General features: G+C 54.4%; 1 protein-coding gene across 1 annotated transcript in view; it reads right to left on the bottom strand.

The window, feature by feature from the left end:
• col12a1b (collagen, type XII, alpha 1b) overlaps positions 1 to 22,933 on the bottom strand; it is a 104,972-nt gene that overhangs the window by 19,271 nt on the left and 62,768 nt on the right. Inside the window, 23 exon segments of the mRNA XM_030345255.1 lie at positions 130 to 168; positions 263 to 427; positions 1,125 to 1,268; positions 2,243 to 2,366; positions 2,821 to 2,960; positions 3,875 to 3,949; positions 4,560 to 4,712; positions 6,237 to 6,353; positions 7,392 to 7,541; positions 8,094 to 8,195; positions 8,198 to 8,212; positions 8,433 to 8,562; positions 10,362 to 10,504; positions 11,152 to 11,281; positions 13,735 to 13,877; positions 15,811 to 15,940; positions 16,523 to 16,662; positions 18,081 to 18,210; positions 18,720 to 18,859; positions 19,403 to 19,532; positions 21,244 to 21,383; positions 21,664 to 21,793; positions 22,744 to 22,886. Of these exon segments, the coding sequence (XP_030201115.1) occupies positions 130 to 168; positions 263 to 427; positions 1,125 to 1,268; positions 2,243 to 2,366; positions 2,821 to 2,960; positions 3,875 to 3,949; positions 4,560 to 4,712; positions 6,237 to 6,353; positions 7,392 to 7,541; positions 8,094 to 8,195; positions 8,198 to 8,212; positions 8,433 to 8,562; positions 10,362 to 10,504; positions 11,152 to 11,281; positions 13,735 to 13,877; positions 15,811 to 15,940; positions 16,523 to 16,662; positions 18,081 to 18,210; positions 18,720 to 18,859; positions 19,403 to 19,532; positions 21,244 to 21,383; positions 21,664 to 21,793; positions 22,744 to 22,886 (2,853 nt within the window).

The raw sequence follows: 22,933 nt of genomic DNA, 5'->3' as shown, positions 1-22,933 counted from the left end.
CGCCGTACTCGTGACGCCAACAGCAAAGGTTTCTTTGCATGATAAAAAAAAAAAAGATCATAACATTTCAATCAACAGGCTCGACTGTAAAGCAAATCAATAATCGATAAGAATCGGCCGTGGGCTTACCGGGTGAGGTGAATCCATTCAGGAAGATTAAGGGACACGCTGCAAGAGAGGAAATGGGAAAAACATGAGCATCATTCTGATCAAACCATGAGCAGGATTTGCGACATGCTACGGCGAAGCCACGCTAGCTCACATGAGGTGGCGGTCTCGCAGATGAAGGTGACGAGGTTCTCCCTGATGTTCTCGAAGTCGTCGAAGCCGTCCACCACGAAGATGTGCCTCTCGCTGGGCTTACTGCCAATGCTCTGAAGCTCGCTGAAGTCCACGTCGGCCACGCCCACCACGAACACCGTGTAGCCTGGATAGAGAGGAGGAGGAGGAGGAGGAGAAAGAGGGGGGAGAGGAGGAGAGAGAGGGAGAGGAGGGAGTGGAAAGGAGGATGAGGAGAGAGAGGAGGAGGAGGAGGAGAGAGAAGAAAAGGAGGGTTAGGAGGAAGAGGAGAAAGTGGAGAGGAGGGAGAGAGAAGAGGGAGAGGAGGGAGAAAGAAACACAGGCAACCTCAGGGACGGAAACACTTTGCACTGTATCCACTTTACAGATCTCTGCACGGATGTATCCGCCCCCCCCCTCCCCGACACACACCCAACACTAGGAGGAATCTCTGTAGGCTGCAGACTCCAGCCTACACATGGTCTCACTCAAGACATGTATCAGCGTGCCGGGGGGGGGAACGTTAGGCTGTAGGAGGCTCAGACGATCTTCTCTAAAAGGCTGCAGACTCAATCAATCAGCAGCTTTCCACCAGAGTGCTCCTGAGCAAGGCAGTCTGGAGCTGTCTGCCTGCCTATGGTTTCCAGAAGGGCCGTCTCTCCTCTCAGAGGTCTCCTCCTCCGGTGTTTCTCTCCCTGTTCCTCCAGTCCATCTGGGTCTTTGAAGGTACGCCTTTGAAGCGTCTACAGGCAGTCATTGATGCTAAAGGTTGGGCAAATAGGGACATGGGGGTTCCTACGTGGACCATGAACCCAGGCGGTGTGAGGCCGTCGGCCTCGACTCACCCGCGTGCTGCAGCTGCTGCGCGCTCTTCTTCACCTCGTCCTGCGAGCGGCCGTCAGTCACCGTCACCACGATCTTCGGGACGTTCCTCCTCATGCCGTTGGCCGCGCTGAAGGCCTTCTCGTAGGTGTGCGACAGGGCCACACCTGTCGGAGAAGACAGGAGAGCATCAGAGAACTGTGGACAACCTCAGAGTCTGGTAGAGAACCCCAGAGTCTGATACAGAACCTCAAAGTCTGGTAGAGAACCTCAGAGTCTGGTAGAGAACCTCAGAGTCTGGTAGAGAACCTCAAAGTCTGGTAGAGAACCCCAGAGTCTGGTAGAGAACCTCAGAGTCTGGTAGAGAACCTGAAAGTCTGGTAGAGAACCTCAGAGTCTGGTAGAGAACCTCAGAGTCTAGAGAACCTCAGAGTCTGGTAGAGAACCTCAGAGTCTGGTAGAGAACCTCAGAGTCTGGTAGAGAACCTCAAAGTCTGGTAGAGAACCCCAGAGTCTGATACAGAACCTGAAAGTCTGGTAGAGAACCTCAGAGTCTGGTAGAGAACCTCAGAGTCTGGTAGAGAACCTCAGAGTCTGGTAGAGAACCCCAGAGTCTGATACAGAACCTCAGAGTCTGATAGAGAACCTCAGAGTCTGGTAGAGAACCTCAGAGTCTGATAGAGAACCTCAAAGTCTGGTAGAAAACCTCAGAGTGTGATGGAGAACATCTCTCTGTCGATAAATTCTTATAGAACGATGGGCAACTTACAAAGCTTTTGGAATCCATCCAAGAAGTATAAATGATGGCTGCATTGTATTCTTTCTTATGGTTATGCAATAGCCCTTCTGGCTGTGGTTGTTACAAACTACACATGCCAGGCCCCTTACTCCAATTTTGACTTCTGCTGAATCCCTACTTCTACTCTACCGAGTATTCTTCTGGTAAATACTGCAGGATGTGCCCTAAATGTCCACTCCTAGGTCCTTATTCAGCTGGCAGCCATCTTGGTTCTAACATTCGCATTCGGGAACCAAATACTGAATACCGCATTCCGAGACGGCCAGTAGGTGAGTCTGGCCCAGGAGGAGGATGAAACTGAAAGTGAAAGTGAGAAGGACCGTGAAGTAGGCGTGGCCCCACCTGTTTTGGTGTTCCCTCCTCGGTATGGGAGCAGCTTATAGGCCGACAGCACGGTGCCCTTGTCCTGGTAGGCGTTGAGCCTGAACTCGGTCTTGGCGCTGTCGCTGTACTGCACGAAGGACACCTGACGACCAAGAGACACCGCATCCACGTTAGCAGTGGGTCGGCTAGCGCCATGCTAATCAGCTACCGTCATATCCAGAGGTTATCACTACAGGTCAGGTCCATTTGTAAGGATTTGAATCACAGTCTCATGTTAAAGGGATCAAGGGGTACTGTGGCACTTAATGTACTTGCACCTAAAAAGAGTACTTAGCATTCTGTAGCATCTTATCCTAGCTATCTTTGTATCATACAGGGAATGGGTTAACCTAGCGATTGTTACGGCTTGGCACTTGGTTCTGGGAACATCCTTACTATACCCACAGAGATATATTGTTGTTTCTCTTTCTCCGGACAAATGCACTTATTGTAAATCCCTTTGGATTAAAGCGTCTGCTAAACTCCCTAGATCTAAATGAGAATGTGGCGGATTGCCAAAGGGTTCCGAGTTAACAAGTGGCGTTCTAACTACCCACCTGAATCCCGGACGGTCCGATGACGTCGAAGGCGCCGGTCAGGTTGGAGACGAATCCGATCACCTTCCTGAAGCTGTCCTCGCCGATGCTCCAGGAGCCGTCGATCAGGAACACCACGTCGGCCTTGGCCCCTTTGCACACTGAGAACGGGGAATAAAAACAAAGCGGCAGCGCTCAGACGGTGCCGATACCATCCGTCTTCTGAGGGCACCGGCCCAAACACCCGCTGAGGGGGTGGCAGCGGCCGCCAGGAGTAATGACTGGTTTGAGTCTGGACCGCAGAGCGAGGCCTCAAAGGCAGAGCGGCTGAGCGGAGGGGGGGGGGGGTGACGTGATGGGTCTCCGCACTATAATTATCAATTTAACTGATCAAAAAATTCCTTGGAAAACAAGAAACATTTGGTGGCCAGAAGGCCTGAAAGTGAGCTATCTTTAATCGCTTTCTCTCCCGCCGTAATCAATGGGCCAAAAGAAACGGGGATTAATGTGAGCCTGATGTGTCGGAGAGAACTCTCGCAGCGTCGATGCTCCCTCCTTCTCGACGTTCATAAAAAGGTTTGTTTTATGCAATACTTGAACCCGGGTGAACCGGGACCCAGGGAGCTGTCCCTGGGTCGGTTTCAACACCCAGCCTGTTGTGTCTCCACGGGAGTCGGCCCGGCCTGGACCCGGGGCGGTCTACACACGTGGTCCGTGTTAGACTGGCTCGCAGACGGCCCGACCGGGGGAGGTTTGCGTGCTAAACGTGGTGCCGTTTACGTCTCCGTGCGATGTGCAGCCAGAAGCAACTCAGCTGATGTTCCCTCGGTCCGATTAAGAAAATAAGGGTATCCCATTATTGCATCAATTATTCGGTTGTTTTCTCCTTTAAATACGCTCGTAGCGAAATCGTATGTCAACTGAATCGGAAATTATTGCGGCCCGTGATGCACGATCCAAATGACGGAACGGACCAGGACGCCTTAGGTTACCGCGGCGACACATCCGCTGAGGATCAGAGGAACCGAGGCACACAGGACACACGACAAAGCAGCAAAGGATTGTGGGTACTCACCTGCCCATGCCGGGGGTATGGTCGGTGGAGGGGGGGGCGTGGGGGGTTGTGTAGGCACTGGGGTCGGTTTCAACACTGGACCCAAGAGAAACAGAAAGGGAGTTTACAAACGCAGAAGATATCCAGTATGAGAGTGAAGTGCTATCAGCGGTCGCTATGGTTAGTAAATGAGACGCCTCGGTTCAGATACATGTCCTATAGGAGCAGGGAGGGGTTATGAAGGGTGAGCCCAGGTAGGGTTATGAAGGGGTGAGTACAGGTAGGGTTATGAAGGGGTTAGGTATAGGGAGGGGTTATGAAGGGGTGAGTACAGGTAGGGGTTATGACGGGGTTGAGTACAGGTTAGGGTTATGAAAGGGTGAGTACAGGTAGGGTTATGAAGGGGTGAGTACAGGTAGGGTTATGAAAGGGTGAGTACAGGGAGGGGTTTCGAAGGGGTAGGTATAGGGAGGGGTTATGAAGGGGTGAGTACAGGGAGGGGTTATGAAGGCGTGAGTATACGTAGGGGTTATGAAGGGGGAGGGGTTAGGGCATGTCGACCCCAGAACCTCCGAGCAGTCAAACCCTCTAACCACCAGGGTCTAGACCAGCACGCCCTACGACGCTGTGGGCTTCACCCCAGCTCTCTGAGGCCGAGCTGGGACCGGGGGGGGTGTCCGTCCCCCCGTCCCGACCGGAGACTCACGTGTCCTCTCCTTGCCGCTGACGCCGGGCCCCTCCAGGTTGGGGGTCTGCACGAACACGGTGGCGGTGTAGAGCGCGTCCTGGGAGAGACCCTCGAAGCAGTAGCGGGGCTGCCCGGCGGGGAAGGTGATCTCCTGCTTCCCCTGGTTGAACGCTGCGGAGCACCCGGACAACGGCGTTACCATGGAGACGGCACACAGAGGAAAGGTAACCAGGGACACAAAACACAGAGGACACAGACCTCCGTAACAATGGAGACAACACAAAGAGACACAGGCCAGGACACAACACAGACCCAGGGACCCGGGACCCCTGAATACTTTGTGCCGTAAAATACTTTGTGATTGTGCTGCAATACATCCTCAGGGAAGTACGATGAAAAAGGCTAAAGTTCAAAATGTTTCAAGGTACATTCATCAATTCAGGAATCCTGTCTTTGATTGCGTCACTGCCGAATGTCACAGACGTGGCATGTAGGCGCGTCTGCGTCCTTTGAGAACCCACTTAGCGGTCCCGACCCAGTTGGAAAAGCACTGCTGCAGACCATCCCGTCTGTTGCCTAGCAACACTTCATGCCGCGGCCAACCGTGTCCTGACGCACCGTGACCTTCGACCCCGACGTTCCGACATCAGCGCTGGGATGCCAGGTCCCGAACGGGGAAGGGCTCCGGTATTTCCACTCTATGCAGCGCCACAAACAAGCGAGTGTTTGCTGTCGATACCGCCGTCATGGCGACCAGCCGGGTCCTGTTTATCGTTGTGTTCCTGTCTCGTCAGAGAGGCCTTGGTTCACTCCGGTCGATTCAGCCGAAACAACCTGCCGGCCGTGGATTAAAATACCCTCTAACATCAACATCCCACGCTCAAACCCACTTAGGAACCGGGGAAACCTTTCAGGGAGAAAACCCACAGTGTAAACCCTGGGTCGGGTCCAGACCGGGGGCAAGGCTCGACGGAGGAGGCGTCGTCATGGCGACCATGGACGCACAGCGACAGCAGCGTCGATCGTCCACACTGCGAGTCCTCGACGCCATCGGGGCGCAGACTCTGCTGCACTCAAGGCTCCAAATGAGCGGAGATCATGAGAGGACCGCGGCGTACATCCGGCACGGCCTCGTACGGCCTCTTCTCTCTGCTTCGCCCCCCGGCCCCCCCCTCCTTCCCCTGGACCGGGGTCTTCCCTCCGTCCTCAGGGTCTGGTCCTCCGGGGTGGGGGAGCGTCTGTCCGCCTCCGGCCTGTGGTCCACTCCAGGGCTCCAGAGTCTTCATAACACCCCCGTCTCTTCCTCTCTGCTTCTCATTTCAGGCATTCGTCAAGAAGACGACACGATCCAGATGAGGATTCGAAGTATTCTCACGCCCCCTCCCACAACCCTTCAGACACAACCCTCACACACTCCCAACAGAAAAAACCCCTCACACACTTCCAACACACACTCCTCTCACACAAACTCTCCTCTCACACACACACCCTCACACACACAGCACACTCCCCTCACACTCCTCTCCTAACTCTGCCCTCTCACACGCTCCTCTCACACACACCAGAAACAACACGACAGAGCCGTCGCGCTGGGACCCACGGTGGGGGGACCGTATGAGCCGTCGTGAGCACAGCATGGAGGTCGACCGTGAGCGACCGCGTGGTCGACCATCGGCGCAGGGGGGGGGGACTCACAGTCGACGGGCGCCACCATGACGCGGTAGTTGGTGGCGGCGCGGTGGGCCGTCCACTTGATGCAGTATTTGTCGTGTCCGATGAACTCCGTCTCCAGGCCCGTCACGTTCAGGTACACTGAGGAGGAGAGGGGGTTAGAGAGGGGTTAGAGAGGGGTTAGAGGGGGTAGAGAGGGGTTGGAGAGGGGGTAGAGAGGGGTTAGGAGGTACACTGAGGATGAGAGGGGGTTAGAGAGGGGTTAGAGAGGGGTTAGAGAGGGGGCTAGAGAGGGGTTAGAGAGGGGTTAGAGAGGGGTCAGAGAGGGGTCAGAGAGGGGTCAGAGAGGGGTTAGAGAGGGGGTAGAGAGGGGCTAGAGAGGGGTTAGAGAGGGGCTAGAGAGGGGTCAGAGAGGGGTCAGAGAGGGGGTAGAGAGGGGCTAGAGAGGGGTTAGAGAGGGGCTAGAGAGGGGTTCGAGAGGGGCTAGAGAGGGGTTAGAGAGGGTTAGAGAGGGGTTAGAGAAGGGTTAGAGAGGGGTTAAAGAGGGGTTAGAGAGGGGTTAAAGAGGGGTTAAAGAGGGGTTAGAGAGGGGGTTAAAGAGGGGGTTAGAGAGGGGGTTAGAGAGGGGGTAGAGAGGGGTTAGAGAGGGGTTAGAGAGGGGTTAGAGAGGGGTTAAAGAGGGGTTAGAGAGGGGTTAGAGAGGGGGTTAAAGAGGGGGTTAGAGAGGGGGTTAGAGAGGGGGTTAGAGAGGGGGTAGAGAGGGGTTAGAGAGGGGTTAGAGAGAGGGTTAGAGAGGGGTTAGAGAGGGGTTAGAGAGAGGGTTAGAGAGGGGTTAGAGAGGGGTTAGAGAGGGGTTAGAGAGGGGTTAGAGAGGGGGTTAGAGAGAGGGTTAGAGAGGGGTTAGAGAGGGGTTAGAGAGAGGGTTAGAGAGGGGTTAGAGAGGGGTTAGAGAGAGGGTTTAGAGAGGGGTTAGAGAGTACACTGAGGGGGAGAGGGGTGACAGGAGGGTCACTAGGGCGACGTGTGTTGCTATGGGATTCATACGTGTTACAAGAGTGTCACAAGGTTGACATGTGTGTTGCCGAGGGTAACGTGTGTTGTTGCTATGGGTGATAAGAGTGTCACACGGGGGACATGTGTGTTGCCGAGGGGAGTCGTGTTGTTTCCGTGGCGACTTACGCGTGGTGCCCTGCCCCTCCAGCGCCCGGCTGACGCCCCCGCCGTACTGGGCGAACACCTTCACGTCGTAGGTGGTCCCCGTCTGCAGGTTGTGGGGAGAGTAGGACGTGACGTCGCCCACGAACACCTCCCTGGAGTCCTGGGGCCGACCTGGGGCCGGGGAGACGGGGAGACCTGGAGGTTAGGCTACTGGACCGCACCCTGGGGGGGGGGGGGGGTCTCTGTGTCGGTCAGTCTGTGAGTGAGTGAGTGAGTGAGTGAGTGAGTGAGTGAGTGAGTGAGTGAGTGAGTGAGTAGAGTGAGTGAGTGAGTGAGTGAGTGAGTAGAGTGAGTGAGTGAGTGAGTGAGTGAGTGAGTGAGTGAGTAGAGTGAGTGAGTGAGTGAGTGAGTGAGTGAGTGAGTGAGTGAGTGAGTGTATATGCGTACGTGTGTGTCTGTGTGTCTGTCTGTCTTAGAGTGAGTGAATGTGCGTGTGTGCGTCTGTGAGTGAGTGAATGTGCGTGTGTGCGTCGTCTATGGGTGCGTGTGTGTTTCTGTGTGTCTGTCTGTCAGTGTGTGCGTGTCTGTCTGTCTGTCTGTCTGTGAGTGTGTGTGTGTGTGCGCGCGTGCGTATGTGTGTGCATTTGCGCTCATGGGCTTGTGAATGCATGTGCGCTTGTGTGTGTGTGTGTGTGTGTGTGTGTGTGTGCGTGTGTGTCCCACCTGTGGGGGCGTAGACCAGCTTGTACCCCAGCACGGGGGTGGCCACGGGGTCCCAGGCCACGCGGAAGCGGGTGTACCACTCGTCAGACACTCGCAGGTTCCTGGCTCCACCAGACCCACTGTCACCACGGCAACGGGCGGAGAACAACGTGTCAACAACCTCAACGAGCCCTTCTTACAAAATGTCCGCCTCGGCGGGTACCGCACGTCACCGTATCGATAAGAATGTCACATAAGGACCGCGTTCTCCTGTACGTTCAAACATTCAGCTACAAGTAAATAAATGCAAAGTTCAATAACTTCTAACCCTCCCTGTTCTGTGCTCTCTGTTCTCCTGACCTGTGCGTCCGTTCCCGTTGAGTGACCCCCCCGGCCCCTCGTTGTAGATGGCCTCCACCGTGATGTTGTAGGGCGTGTCCGGGAACAGGTTCTGCAGCAGCGCGTTGTTCCTGTTGCCGGGGACAAAGGCCTGGGTTCACACACACCCACACACACACACACACACACACACGCACACACACGCACACACACGCGCACACACACACACACACAGTGATTGTTGGTTCTTATGAGGGAGGACGCCTCACTAGCTAAGATGACCTGAACCACATTAAAGATAATAACACATAACTGCTGCCACACGTTGCACCTGTGTGTCCATGTCTGGTACTAAACCCGGTACTAAACCAGACTTTATGAGGACTCAGGCGGGGGTTAGGGTTAGGGGTGTGGCGTCATAGTGCAGCAGAGCCTCAGACATTCCTTGTTGGAAGTTGTTTGATGCGTCCGGTTCCAAGACCGTGTTTCCTTGATCCCCGAATCCCTGGTCAGGACCAGGCCCCGCCCCACCCCCTGACCCCCAGACGCCCCCCCCCCCCCCCCCCCCCCCCCCCCCCCACCCAAGACCCCAAGCCCGTCCCGGCCGGCTTCGGACCAGACACAGCTAGCTCGTAGCAGGTACCTCGATGAGGCTAACGGGCTATGATGGGAACCAGCTGCGCCGCCGCCTCTTTGCTAGCCCTCCAGCTCGGGTGATTTACGGCCGTTAATAATTGGATTAAAGACTAAGCATAAGAGTCTGTCCAACAAGCCTTTAATTAGACAGCTCATCAGCCATTTTGTTCTTCTGGTGAGCCAAAGATATGCCAGAAAGGAGTTTCAAACGGCGTTCTTTGCTTTTTATAGCACAGAGGGTTGGGGACAGTAATGCTTTCTTCCCCATTTTTATTTGTTTAGTTGTAGAGTTTGTTGTTCAAATCAAGATGATTTAAGGTGACGTTCCGGTTCGCAGGTCCCCAGCCCAAACATCTCCAGAGCTCTGTAGGTTTCCTGGAGACGTTTCCTCCAGTAGGTCATGGTTCTAATTACCGACTTGTTAATACGCGGCGAAGCTTTGTAGTCGCCTTGTGAAGAGGCCAAGTACCTTCGTTCGTTAATGCTTTAATTATCTGTTCGCGTCAGAGCTGTCAGAACTGAAATACATCTTCAAAGGTCTGAGACGCCCAAACATCTGATAAGGGAACGTCTCAAACAACAAACAACTACAGAAGCACTTAACTGATCACAGCCGGGACTTTGGGGGATAAATATTTGTCAAAATACCCCTCTAGTCTAAAGTTAACATTAGTCTATAAACACTAACTCCTCTAGACTAAAGTTAGTCTAAACCACTCTAGACTAACACTAGTGTAACACCTCTAGATTAACACTAGTCTAAACTCCTCTAGATTAAACTCCTCAAGAATAAGGTTAGACTAACCTCCTCTAGACTAACACTAGTCTAACCTCCTCTAGACTAACGCTAGTCTAACCTCCTCTAGACTAACTCTAGTCTAACCTCCTCTAGACTAACACTAGTCTACCCTCCTCTAGACTAACACTAGTCTAACCTCCTCTAGACTAACGCTAGTCTAACCTCCTCTAGACTAACTCTAGTCTAACCTCCTCTAGACTAACACTAGTCTACCCTCCTCTAGACTAACACTAGTCTAACCTCCTCTAGACTAACACTAGTCTAACCTCCTCTAGACTAACACTAGTCTAACCTCCTCTAGACTAACACTAGTCTAACCTCCTCTAGACTAACACTAGTCTACCCTCCTCTAGACTAACACTAGTCTAACCTCCTCTAGACTAACACTAGTCTACCCTCCTCTAGACTAACACTTGTCTATCCTCCTCTAGACCAACACTAGTCTAACCTCCTCTAGACTAACGCTAGTCTAACCTCCTCTAGCCCACGGTCAGGGTCCGGATGGGGGGACTTACGAGCTCGGTGATGGGGTCTCCGGTCAGGGGGGCATAGGAGATCTTGTACTGGCTGACGGGGCCCTCGGCGTGGTCCCAGGCGATGGTCAGGGTGTTGGTGGTGGCGTCGAACACGCGCATGTTCCTGGGGCCCGCGCGGGGCACTGCAACACAAGGGGCCTCCGTCAGCAGGACGCCCCACCCGTCAACAGGGGAGGGTGGGGGGGGTGGGGGAGCTCTGCCCTGGGGGCAACAGGGTGGGGTACTAGGGTGCAGCAGGTGGAGCAGCATGTTTGTCTGATACATCCGCAGAAGAAGGAGATTCAGTCCAAACAAGCGGAAGACGATTTAATAAATCTTTTGTTTCTCTTTCTTCTGACAAATGTGCTTATGTGAGTCACTTTGGATAAAAGCGACCGGTAAACGCCCTGAATGTTGGATGTAAATGTCACTCTGTGAGGTCGTTTGAGGAACAGATGTGTCTGCAGTGCAGACTGTGAGACTGAACCATAACAGCTGACCACTACGCCCACCCACACTGACCCCCCAGCCGGCCCAGGGAGACGGCCTGAAGTTCAGTCACTCAAATGAATGAAGACGCCGTGTTGAAACCACACACACACGTGAAACACTAAACTTTCACACAACGCAACACAGCAAAACACAGGTCATGTGACCTATGACATCATGTCGTCTTTAACAGCGAAGTCTAAACCTGTTTTAAGCCACGCTTATGCAAAAGAAAAACTTTCGCACGACACGTCACAGGTCACATGACCGATGACCTCACGGCGGGGGGGCGGGGCCTCACGTGTCTTCCCGTCGGCCGTGATGCCGGGGCCGACTCCGTCTGCGTACAGCGGCACCACCTCCACGCTGTAGGGGGTGTCCGCCAGCAGGCCGTCCAGCAGGGCGGTGGGGGTCCCCCCCGGGGTCAACAGCTGGGGAGACACGGCAGGGTCGAAGGTCAACAGGAGGCACAGCAGGGTCAAAGGTCAACAGGAGACACGGCAGGGTCAAAGGTTAACAGGAGACACGGCAGGGTCAAAGGTTAACAGGAGACACAGACGGGTCAAAGGTTAACAGGAGACACAGACGGGTCAAAGGTTAAGAAGACACACAGCGGGGTCAAAGGTAAAAAGGAAGTAGGGTCAGAACGCTGCACCTGGACGAGGGTCATCATGTGTGTTTGTGAGTGAGTGAGGTAGTTAGTGTGTGTGTGTGTGTGTGTGTGTGTGTGTGTGTGTGTGTGTGTGTGTGTATAACTGTGTGTTTGTGCCTGTATTTGTATTTTTATTTATCTGGGAAAGTGTGAGTGTGTATCTGTTTGTGTGGTTTGTGTCTTTCTGTGTATGTGTGTGTGTAGTGTGTACTGCCTTCTCTATCTGTGTATATGTCTGTGTCTAGTGTGTGTCTACTCTGTGTACATTTCTGTGTGTGTTCGTGTGAAGTGTGTACCTATCTGTGTCTATGTCTGTGTGTATCTGACCTCTGACACCTGGTGATGCATCACACTCTGGTCTGCCAGCATTAACGTACACAATGACCCCCTCCCTCATGACCTCATACTCCCCTTCCTCCCCCCTTCCTCCCCCACCCTGATAAATATCTGGTTGGAGGAGCTACGTCTGGCCTGTCATCGCACGCGCCACATTTGCCCCCCTCCTCACAGCTGGAGGTCCTCAGATGACCCCCCCCCCCCCCCCCCGCCTTCCCCGGAGATAAGATGGTGCCCAAAGCTCTAAACAAAGCGTTGTTGAGGTAGGGCCTCGATGCTCACAAAGAGACACAAAGAAAGTGTTTGGTTTTGACGGAGGTCCCAGGTGTAAGAGATTAGCACTGACTACCTCCGCCGAGACGAACGCCCTCCCGACCCGTTGATAGAGTCCCTCAATCTCCCGACAAAAAACACACAAAGGCTCTGCCCGTTTAACACAAAACAAACTGCCGGTGATTAAAGAGCGCAAGCTGGATCCGTCATCGTACAAACCGGTACGAACGCCTGAGACGGACTGTAAACAGACCGGGAAGGGTACAAACGGTAGAACGGCCAGATAACAGAATAGGACGCGTACAACGGAGCAACCGGTACAGTATGAACCAGTATGAACCGCATCAAATAGGACGCGTACAAACTGAGCGAAACCGGTACAGTATGAACCAGTATGAACCGCATCAGATTGGCGACGTTAACAGACCGGGACAGGTACAAACCGGTACAAACCGTAACGAACCGGTATGAACCGGTATGAACCGCATCAGACTGGCCAGATAACAGACCAGGATGGGTAAAAAAATGGTACAAACCGGAACGAACAGGTACAAACCACCTCAGACAAGTCTGGGTACAAACCGGTACAAACCGGCAGAAACCGGTGCAAACCGGTACAAACCGGCAGAACCGGTGCAAACCGGCCACGCTATACTTTCCAGACGGTCAGGAGACGCACATCTGGCCGGACGGACGTCCTTCCTGGGCTGTGAGTCATAAGTATATATACAGTAATATACAGATATACATCCAGTAGTTGGTGTCGTCTGTGTTGACGTGAGCGTGTGTTTGATCTGGCTAGCAGAGCCGGCAGCGTAATCAATGCTAATCAAGAGCAACAACAAGCAGATGAGTCAAGCGTTGGGAACCTTCATGTAATTACAGACCAATCCGTCTGAGGATCTTCTGGAACACAGGGAGGCTCGCCGCTAGAGACACATCCAAAACAATGAGAGGCCGAGCCAGCCCCGAGACCAGAACCACAGCTGTGTGGTTCTCCTAGGAACCAGGACCCAGGAGGACCCAGGAGGACCCGGGAGGACCCAGGAGGACTCAGGTCCACGGCCCAAGGACCCAGCCCTCACTAAGAGAGAGGGCTGGATGGGGAGAGCGAGAGAGAGAGAGAGAGAGAGAGAGAGAGAGAGAGAGAGAGAGAGAGAGAGAGAGAGAGAGAGAGAGAGAGAGAGAGAGAATATATATATATAGAGAGAGAGAGAGAGAATATAGAGAGAGAGAGCGAGAGCGAGAGGGAGAGAGAGAGAGGGAATATATATATATAGAGAGAGAGAGAATATAGAGAGAGAGAATATAGAGAGCGAGAGCGAGAGCGAGATGAGAGAGAGAATATAGAGAGAGAGAGCTGAGAGCGAGAAGAGAGCGAGAGAGAGAGAGGGAATATATATATATAGAGAGAGAGAGAATATAGAGAGAGAGAATATAGAGAGCGAGAGCGAGAGAGAGAGAGAATATAGAGAGAGAGAGATCACAAGGTCAAATGATCTCTTCCCACCCTCAGGCCATCTACTGTCACTAATGACAGCTTGTTGTTTAACCGCAGACAGGCAGACAGACAGACAGACAGACAGACAGACAGACAGACAGACAGACGGGGGGGGGGCTCACCGAGGCGGCGGGCTTGGATCCGTCCAGGGGGGTGTAGGTGACGCGGTACTGCTGCACCTGGCCGCTGGCGGGCTCCCAGCGGGCGTTCAGGCTGCTGGGGGTGGGGTGGTACAGCTGCAGGTTCCTGGGGGCCGTCCGCGGCACTGCCAAGGTCAACGGCACCGGGACAAGGTCACACATAGGGGGGTAGAGGAGCAGGAGGAGGAAGAGGAGGAGGAGGAGGTGGAGGAGGAGGAGGTGGAGGGGAAGAGGAGGAGAGGGAGGAGGAGGAGTAGGAGGAGGAGGGAGGAGGAGGAGGAGGGGGAGGAGGAGGAGGAGGAGGAAGAGGAGGAGGAGGAGGTGGAGGAGGAGGAGGTGGAGGGGAAGAGGAGGAGAGGGAGGAGGAGGAGTAGGAGGAGGAGGAGGAGGAGGAGGAGGAGCAGGAGCAGGAGGTGGAGGAAAAAACAAACGTCAGCACCACTTCAGATCCAGTGAATAGGAGACATCTTGTCTTCGTTATATTTTATGTTCAAACTAATTCTCCTGTAAACCGTTTACACAAAACTGAAAACTAAATCGGATGTAAACATATCATCTCTCCTCTGCAAGCCTGACCCACCAGGCTGTTAGACAGCCCTGGGTTCGGACCGCCCAACAGGAAGTGGACCACGCCCGGCCGAGGGCGGGGCCGTCACCTGGAAGCACTCGGTCGGACTCAAAGCACCAGTGATCTGGTTCCAGAGCCCGTAACATTCCTCCCGGACGAGCCATGTGTGAGTCCGCCTCAGCCGGTTCCGCCTCCTGGAGGCGTCCAGACAGATGGACGGAGCAGACGGAGCACACGTCTCCCCCCAAGGGGGGAAGACGGAAGGTACAGGACGGACACAGCGATCTCCTTACTATACTGATCCAAAGAATCCTCATGTTTCGTTGCTACGCATTAGTTGAGGGACAGGTGCTAGGTCAGGTCCTAGGGCTGGAGCACAACATCAGGTTTTATACACTGACAGGTTTTAAAGTCCAAAACGCGGAAGTCTTGCGGAGGCAAGACTTCCGCCTCATGTTTGTCGCCCGACCAGACTAGCGCTTGGATGAAACTGTTCTGACGGAGCATGAGTGAGTAGGTGTGGTTTGGACGTGAACCTTTAAAAACTTGACTTTCGTCTTGTGCTCTACGACGTGGTTTGGGCTCCAGACTCAACTAGGGTCGTTAGCGTGGAGCTACGTACGACACGGATGGTGGGATCTGAACTCAGAGCTTGAAATCACAGCTCTGAATTTAGAGCAGGAATTCAAGGTAGAGTTTACAATAAGGGCTTCAAGGTAGCGTTCAGAGGGAATCCATCATTGACCATCTTTAAACCATCTGAATCTCACCCTGAAGCTCTTATTTTTAAACTCCAACCAACTCAACATCTCCTCAGACATCCGCATCAGAGGAGACCGACAACAACGACAGCAGCAGCACCTGAACGGGCCTTTGAGGGGGTTGACCGCGGACCACAGGAGCTCTGAAAGGCCTCATTAAGCTCCTCATCTCTGGGCCCGCCGCTGGAGGCCAGCTGCCTCGTGAAACACTGGGGTACCCTGCTGAGCCAGCAGGGGGGGGGACCCCAGATCCAATTAAACAGCGTTTAGGTAAACCGCTGACGTTTAGCGTAAACTGCTAGCGGTAATGCCTGTTGGTTTGTCTGCCCATCTGTGTGTCAGTCTGACAGTCTGGGTAAACTGCTGAAGTTGAGGGTAAACTGCTGAAGTTTAGCATAAACCTCTTATGTTTAGCGTAAACTGCTAAAGTCTAGGGGAAACTGTTTACGTCAACGTTCTGTCTCTCTTCCTGTCCGCCTGTCCTTCTGTCTTGCTATCCTACAGTCTGTCTCCTCCTTCCTTTTCTACGATTAATCTAAATTATTACTACTAGGATAGCTTTGGTCCCATTTTGTCCAACTATCCGTAAACAGCACGATGTATGGGAAAAGAAATCAAGCCATCGAGGATCTCAAATGCCGCAGGTTAGCATAAACCAGAGGCTGAGTCCGAAACCGAAACCGTGCAAAGAACAAAGCCAAGATGGCGCCCGGAGCCAGAGCCACTCACGCGTCTTCCCCTTCTCCGCCTGCCGGAGCCCCTCCCCCTCGGGGTACACCGGCACCACGGTGACCGTGTAGGGCATGTCCGACAGCAGGTTCCTCAGGACCACGTTGGTGGTGCCGCCCGACACCTGCTCCTGGGGGGCCGCAGAGAAACGCTATGTCAGTGGCGTCAGCGGGGTACATGTTACATGGTAAAGAGTACAGTGTACAAGCTACATGCTGCATGGTATCAGGTACATTCAAAGACGCACAGGGTACAGGTTACAGGTCGGGATACATGCTACATGCTTCAGGGTACATGCTACATGTTGCGTACTACAGGGTATATGGTAGAAGGTACATGGTAGAAGGTACAGGGTACATGCGACAAGGTACAAGGTATATGCTACAGGGTACATGCTACAGTCTACAGGGTACAAGGTACAGTGAACATGCTACATGCTAACGGGTACATGCTACAGTCTACATGCTACAGGGTACAAGGTACAGTGAACATGCTACATGCTAACGGGTACATGCTACAGTCTACATGCTACAGGGTACGAGGTACAGTGAACATGCTACATGCTACAGGGTACATGCTACAGTCTACAGGGTACAAGGTACAGTGAACATGCTACATGCTAACGGGTACATGCTACAGTCTACATGCTACAGGGTACAAGGTACATTGAACATGGTACATGCTACAGGGTGCACCATCCGCTCCGTCTCACCATGTCCTCGGCTCCGCCCACATCGGGGACGTAGAAGAGGCGGTAGTGGCGGACGTTCCCCTCGGCCGGCTCCCAGCGCACCCTCAGCGAGCTGGTGGTGGGGTCGGTGACCGTCAGGTCCTTCACCCCTCCCAGCGGCTCTGGGGACACACGGGGGTCAACGGCGAACGGACTGCATCTACAAAAGTGCCTTCCTAAGAAGTGGCGTCTCCAAGCGCTTTACGATACTGCCCACGTTCACGCGCTGCACACGTTCACGCGTTCACGTGCACGTTCACGTGGTCAGGGTGAGGCGCCGCGCTCAGGGACTCCTCAGCGCTCTAGGAGCAGCCAGGGACCGGACTAGTAATCTTACGGTTACCCGCCAACCCGCTGTACCTCCTGAGCCACACGCCGCCCATGGGGGCAACGGGTAGTTAAGCACCGTGGTTAGCGGGGTTAACTCGGGGTTAACTCAGGCCAGGGGGGCGGAGAGAGGCCTCATTATGGGCGTCGGCTCTGGGTCCGGCCCTACGCCTGGGGACCAGCTGTCTTGTGGAACGCAGAGGGAGCGGGTCCTGGTAATAGCAGGTTATCAAGTCCTAACCTGGTTACATGAAGGCTAGGTGAAGGCCAAGACACGAGTGAGATTGACTCCCAGCTGGAGTCGGAGGGACACAGCTGGGTCTGGTTGGGTCTGCTGCTCTTTCAGGGTAAAATAGATTTACTGCTTCAGGGGCGAGAGGGAGAGTGTGAGGATGGGCGGACTTACAGAACCCCAAATAAACCAAACAGACATTTTGGAAGTTCTTCCGACATCTGGGACTGTCTCAACATGTTCTTCTCTGTTACTTTGAAAATGGCCGTGCATAGAGGAGAGGAGAACATCAAAAGACAACCAGACTATTTAGCCTTTAGTCATTCAGCTTTGATCCAGAGAGAAGTGACTTACAGCGACTACAGATCCAGGTCATTAAGGAACAGGGGTGAGCCATCTTGATCCAAGATGCCTACAGGTTAGTGGACTCTGAGCATCGAACACAGCACCTCACGGCTGGGGAACATCCTAGACACTATACTATCCATCCCCCTTTTGATGAAAGATTCATCCTCTCAAATCACCCATGTTTGCGTTCATCTTCATGAGGTTGAGGTAGAGCAGAGCAGAACCATGACAAGCTAAGGGGCTGGTTAGCTTCTCCGCTAACCCTAACCACATGGGGCATCAATACACTAGCCCTAACCTGACCCTGACCGTGGTGACCGGGAGTCCACCGCCCCTACACCAGTAGCCTTGATCTCCGAGTCCGTACCGACCAGGCTGCAGACATGTAGGACCTGTCAATCCATTTTGTCAGACAATCCGTAAACCGCAGGATGTATCGGAAAGAAAGCAAACAGTTGACAATCTCAAATGTCGTACGATAGCGTAAACCAGAGGCTGAATCCGAAACAGAAACCAGGTTAAGAACAAAAACAGAATGACGAACAGGAGGGACTCGGGCCGCAGACGTTGAGGACCGGTCGATCCAGGGACCCTAAACCTGAAGTTAAACAGAACGTTGATGACGGGACCTACTTGTCTTCCCGTTCTCCGACTGGCGTTTCCCCTCCAGGTCGGCGTAGACGGGCACCACGGACACCGTGTACTCCGTCTCCGGCGTCAGGCCCCTCAGCACCGTGTTGGTGGACATACCGGACACCTGGGTCTGAGATCGGGAGAACAATGCTTAGAACCCGGACACCTGGGTCTGAGACCGGGAGAACACTGCTTAGAACCCGGACACCTGGGTCTGAGACCGGGAGAACACTGCTTAGAACCCGGACACCTCGGTCTGAGACCGGGAGAACACTGCTTAGAACCCGGACACCTGGGTCTGAGACCGGGAGAACACTGCTTAGAACCGGGCCGTCGGTCTGAGACCGGGAGAACACTGATTAGAACCGGGCCGTCGGTCTGAGACCGGGGAGAACCAGAATCACGTCCACTAAAACATTCTTAAAAGTGTTTTATGTCGTGGCACGTGTTTACATTTAGGGCATTAAGCTGATTAAACTTCAGTTTCTTCTTAATCCGACCACTTCGATCAGATGAACATCACTGGACGAACATCGCATCAGCGCCTCTGTTACCACGGCGAATACCACAACAGAAGGCCACTCTGAGGTCTGATTGGTCGGGTGGGTCTGTGGCGGTGACGGCGGTGGCGTTCCGTACCATGGCGTCGGGACCCCCGGCCGTCGGGGCGTAGATGACGTTGTACTGCCGGACGTCGCCCTCGGCGGGCTCCCAGCGGACCCTCAGAGTGCTGACCGTGGGGTCCGTCACCTGCAGGTTCTTCACTCCGCTCAGGGGCTCTGTAACACAGACAGCGGTCAGCCTCCAGGGGCCCCCAACCCCCCAGGGGCCCCCAACCCCCAGGGGCCCCCAACCCCCAGGGGCCCCACACACTGGACAGGATGTCACCTGGGCCCTGGGGGGGTTCGGGTCACAGGGGCGGAGCCTAGCTACATGGATGTACGTGTGTGAGTGTAGAGGTTGTTTTTCCGAAGGCAAACTGCTGCTCACAATGCTAACATTTAGCATAAACTGCTAACGTGTAGGCTAAACTGTGAACACTGAGGCTATACTGCTAACATGTAGGCTAAACTGCTACCGTTTAGCGTACACGGAGAAAAAAAAGGAGGGTGGAGGAGGTGGAGGTGGTGGTGGAGGGGGTGGAGGGGTGGTGGTGGTGGTGGTGGTGGTGGTGGTGGTGGGGGTGGGGGTGGTCGTGGTGGAGGAGTTGGTCGTGGTGGTGGTGCAGGAGGTGGAGGAGGTGGAGGGGGTGGAGGGGATTGGGTGGTGGAGGGGGTGGTGGTGGTGGTGGTGGAGGGGGTCACACCGTGGGGGTCACTCACTGGTCTTCCCCGTCTCCGCCTGCCGCACTCCGTCCACGTCGGGGTACACGGGGACCACCGCCACGTCGTAGAGCGTGTCCGAGCTGAGGCCCCTCAGGACCACGCTGCTGGTTCCCCCGGAGACCGTCTCCTGTTCAAAACACACAGCGGTTCAGCCGCCGTTTCCGTGGCAACGCACCCCGACCCCGAGCACGCCCCCCCCCCCCCCCCCCCCCCCCCCCCCCGTTCCGATGCGCCACGCCGAACCGACCGAGAACTCAAGCGGCCAAAAACAGCGGTCGGCGGCGCTGAGCTGAAGCTACCGCTGGAGTGGAGCGTGCCGTTCGGGATCTGATGGAAACCAGGCATCCCAGAGCCCCCGCCCCCGCCCCCCCGGCCCCGCGCCCTGTTGCTCACGGTAACCGAGGACTAAGTGCGAGGTATGCAGACGTTTTGCCAAAGAAGCAATCTGGGACCCACTGGTGGTACAAGATGGTTTCCTTCCAGCGGCTGGGAGAGCTGAAGTAATGAGAGGAGAAGGAGAGAGGTTCCTGCAGGGAGACCCCAGAGGTGTCTGGTCTCTAGTGGCTGGTCTCTAGTGTCTGGTCTCTAGTGTCTGGTCTCCAGTGTCTGGTCTCTAGTGTCTGGTCTCTAGTGTCTGGTCTATAGTCTCTAGTGTCTGGTGTCTGGTCTCTAGTGTCTGGTCTCTAGTGTCTGGTCTCTAGTGTCTGGTCTCTAGTGTCTGGTCTCTAGTGTCTGGTCTCTAGTGTCTGGTCTCTAGTGTCTGGTCTCTAGTGTCTGGTCTCTAGTGTCTGGTCTCTAGTCTCTAGTGTCTGGTCTCTAGTCTCTAGTGTCTGGTGTCTGGTCTCTAGTGTCTGGTCTCTAGTGTCTGGTCTCTAGTGTCTGGTCTCCAGTGTCTGGTCTCTTGGCTCTGGTCTCTAGTGTCTGGTCTCTAGTGTCTGGTCTCTAGTGTCTGGTCTCTAGTGTCTGGTCTCTAGGCTCTGGTCTCTAGGCTCTGGTCTCTAGGCTCTGGTCTCTGGTCTCTAGGTGTCTGGTCTCTAGTGTCTGGTCTCTAGTGTCTGGTCTCTAGTCTCTAGTGTTTGGTCTCTAGTGTCTGGTCTCTAGCTTCTGGTCTCTAGCGTCTGGTCTCTAGCGTCTGGTCTCTAGCGTCTGGTCTCTAGCGTCTGGTCTCTAGCGTCTGGTCTCTAGCGACTGGTCTCTTGGCTCTGGTCTGTAGTGTCTGGTCTCTAGTGTCTGGTCTCTAGTGTCTGGTCTCTAGTGTCTGGTCTCTTGTGTCTGGTCTCTTGGCTCTGGTCTCTTGGCTCTGGTCTCTTGGCTCTGGTCTCTATTGTCTGGTCTCTTGGCTCTGGTCTCTTGGCTCTGGTCTCTTGGCTCTGGTCTCTAGTGTCTGGTCTCTTGTGTCTGGTCTCTAGTGTCTGGTCTCTAGTGTCTGGTCTCTAGTGTCTGGTCTCTAGTGTCTGGTCTCTTGTGTCTGGTCTCTTGTGTCTGGTCTCTTGGCTCTGGTCTCTAGTGTCTGGTCTCTATTGTCTGGTCTCTTGGCTCTGGTCTCTTGGCTCTGGTCTCTTGGCTCTGGTCTCTAGTGTCTGGTCGCTTGTGTCTGGTCGCTTGTGTCTGGTCTCTAGTGTCTGGTCTCTAGTGTCTGGTCTCTAGTGTCTGGTCTCCCTTCAGACACCTCTTTAGTCTCTAGTGTCTGGTCTCTAGTGTCTGGTCTCTTGTCCCTGGTCTCTTGGCTCTGGTCTCCCTGCAGCACTACCGTGAACACCACAGAAGCGAGGGCGGGGGGATTGGATGGAGGTAGTCCTGGGTTGAAGGTGGAGGAGCAGACCACACTGCAGTCGTACCAGTTTGGGCTCTCCGCCGGGACTGACGCTGTAGAAGACCTTGTAGTTCCTCACGTTCCCAGGGGCCGGCTCCCAGCGGGCCGTCAGGGTGCTGAGGGTGGGGTCCACCACCTTCAGGTTCTTAACCCCACCCTTTGGAGCTGGGGACGGAGGTGGAGAGAGTCAGTGTGTGGTCAAGGTCACTGGTTCATGTTTGATGAGGATGAGGATGAGGATGAGGATGATGATGATGATGATGATTGGGATATTTGTCTCATTATGTACTTTATTAATTATGTGTACAAATCTTCTCCCCAGCATTAGCGTTCCTCGCACACAAAGGTGTTCTATGAGGTTCTAAAGGTTCTCTGAAGCCCTCCGGCGAGCTGGGTTGAACTGAGTTGAACTGGGTTGAAATGGGTTGAACTGGGTTGAACTCACTGGTCCTGCCGTTCTTGGACTGGGGCTTGCCCTCCATCTCGTGGTAGACGGGGACCACGGTGACCGTGTACTCGGTGTCCGGATCCAGGCTCTTCAGGACCATGGAGGTGGTGGTCCCAGAGACCTGGTCCTGAACACACACACCAGAGAGCACAAAGCGTCAGGATCAGACAGACAGGCAGACAGACAGGCAGACAGACATAGAGACCGACAGGCAGACACGCAGACAGACAGACGGACAGACAGACAGGGTCTGAACACCACCTAGACTGGTGAACGTCAGTGGAGAGTTATCTCCGTACCACCTTAGGCAGCACCCTGCTGAGGTCTGCTGGCTCAGCTCCTCCCCGGGGTGGGGGGGGGGGGATCTGAGACCAGCAGTCCTTCTGGGGGGGGGCGCTGAGCACGCCTCAGAGCTCCATCTGGACGGGGGATTAGCCTGTCAGCAGCCCCCCCCCCTCCCTCAGCTGGAGTCAAGGGCAGCACACGTCTCACCCATGACATTTATATTAACGCAGTCCAAGGCTAACCGTCAGCCTGACAGCCCCCGCTGGCTGTCCCCCCCCCCCGGAGCCAAACGGGAAGACCCCCTACACCCAGAGCACTGAGGAGGTCCCTGGCTCCTCTTCTCCTGTCACTCCTTCTGCCACTTCATCTGGAGGCTGTTTTCCATTGATACAGTTTCCTTCCCATTGTGCTCCATGTCTTTGTGAAGGCTCTTATCTTGAATCTTAAAGAAGTAAGTACTGCATAATGCAAGTATCTTTATGGATTGAAAATGGGCTGTAAATGGACTTCAATTCAGCTCAATTCGTGAGAGACACACCTATCACACGCCCATTAATTAACGAATTCACACACACTCACACACACACACACACACACACACACACACGCACACATTCCTACACACAATCATGAACACATTCACTCACACAAACACAAACACACACACACACACTCATTCCCCCACACACACCCATTCACTCACACACACTCCCACACACAAACCCATTCACTCACTCACACACACACACACACACATTCACCCATTCACGCAGACGGGGGGGGGGTCTTTACCACTTCCTGTTCGCCCCCGCCCACGGCGGGCACCCAGATGACGATGTACTCGCGCACGTTGCCCTCGGCCGCGTCCCAGCGCACGTTCAGGGTGCTGGTGGTGGGGTCCGTGACCTGCAGGTTACGGGCGAAGCCCAGCGGCTCTGGGGACAGGGGGAGACGGTCGGCGTGGTTACAGGACGTCGCGGGT

The sequence above is a fragment of the Gadus morhua genome, chromosome 21, assembly GCF_902167405.1.
Source record: "Gadus morhua chromosome 21, gadMor3.0, whole genome shotgun sequence".
Classification (NCBI taxonomy): domain Eukaryota; kingdom Metazoa; phylum Chordata; class Actinopteri; order Gadiformes; family Gadidae; genus Gadus; species Gadus morhua.
The sequence above is the reverse complement of the archived record's forward strand: the minus strand, read 5'-3'. Positions and strand labels throughout refer to the sequence as shown.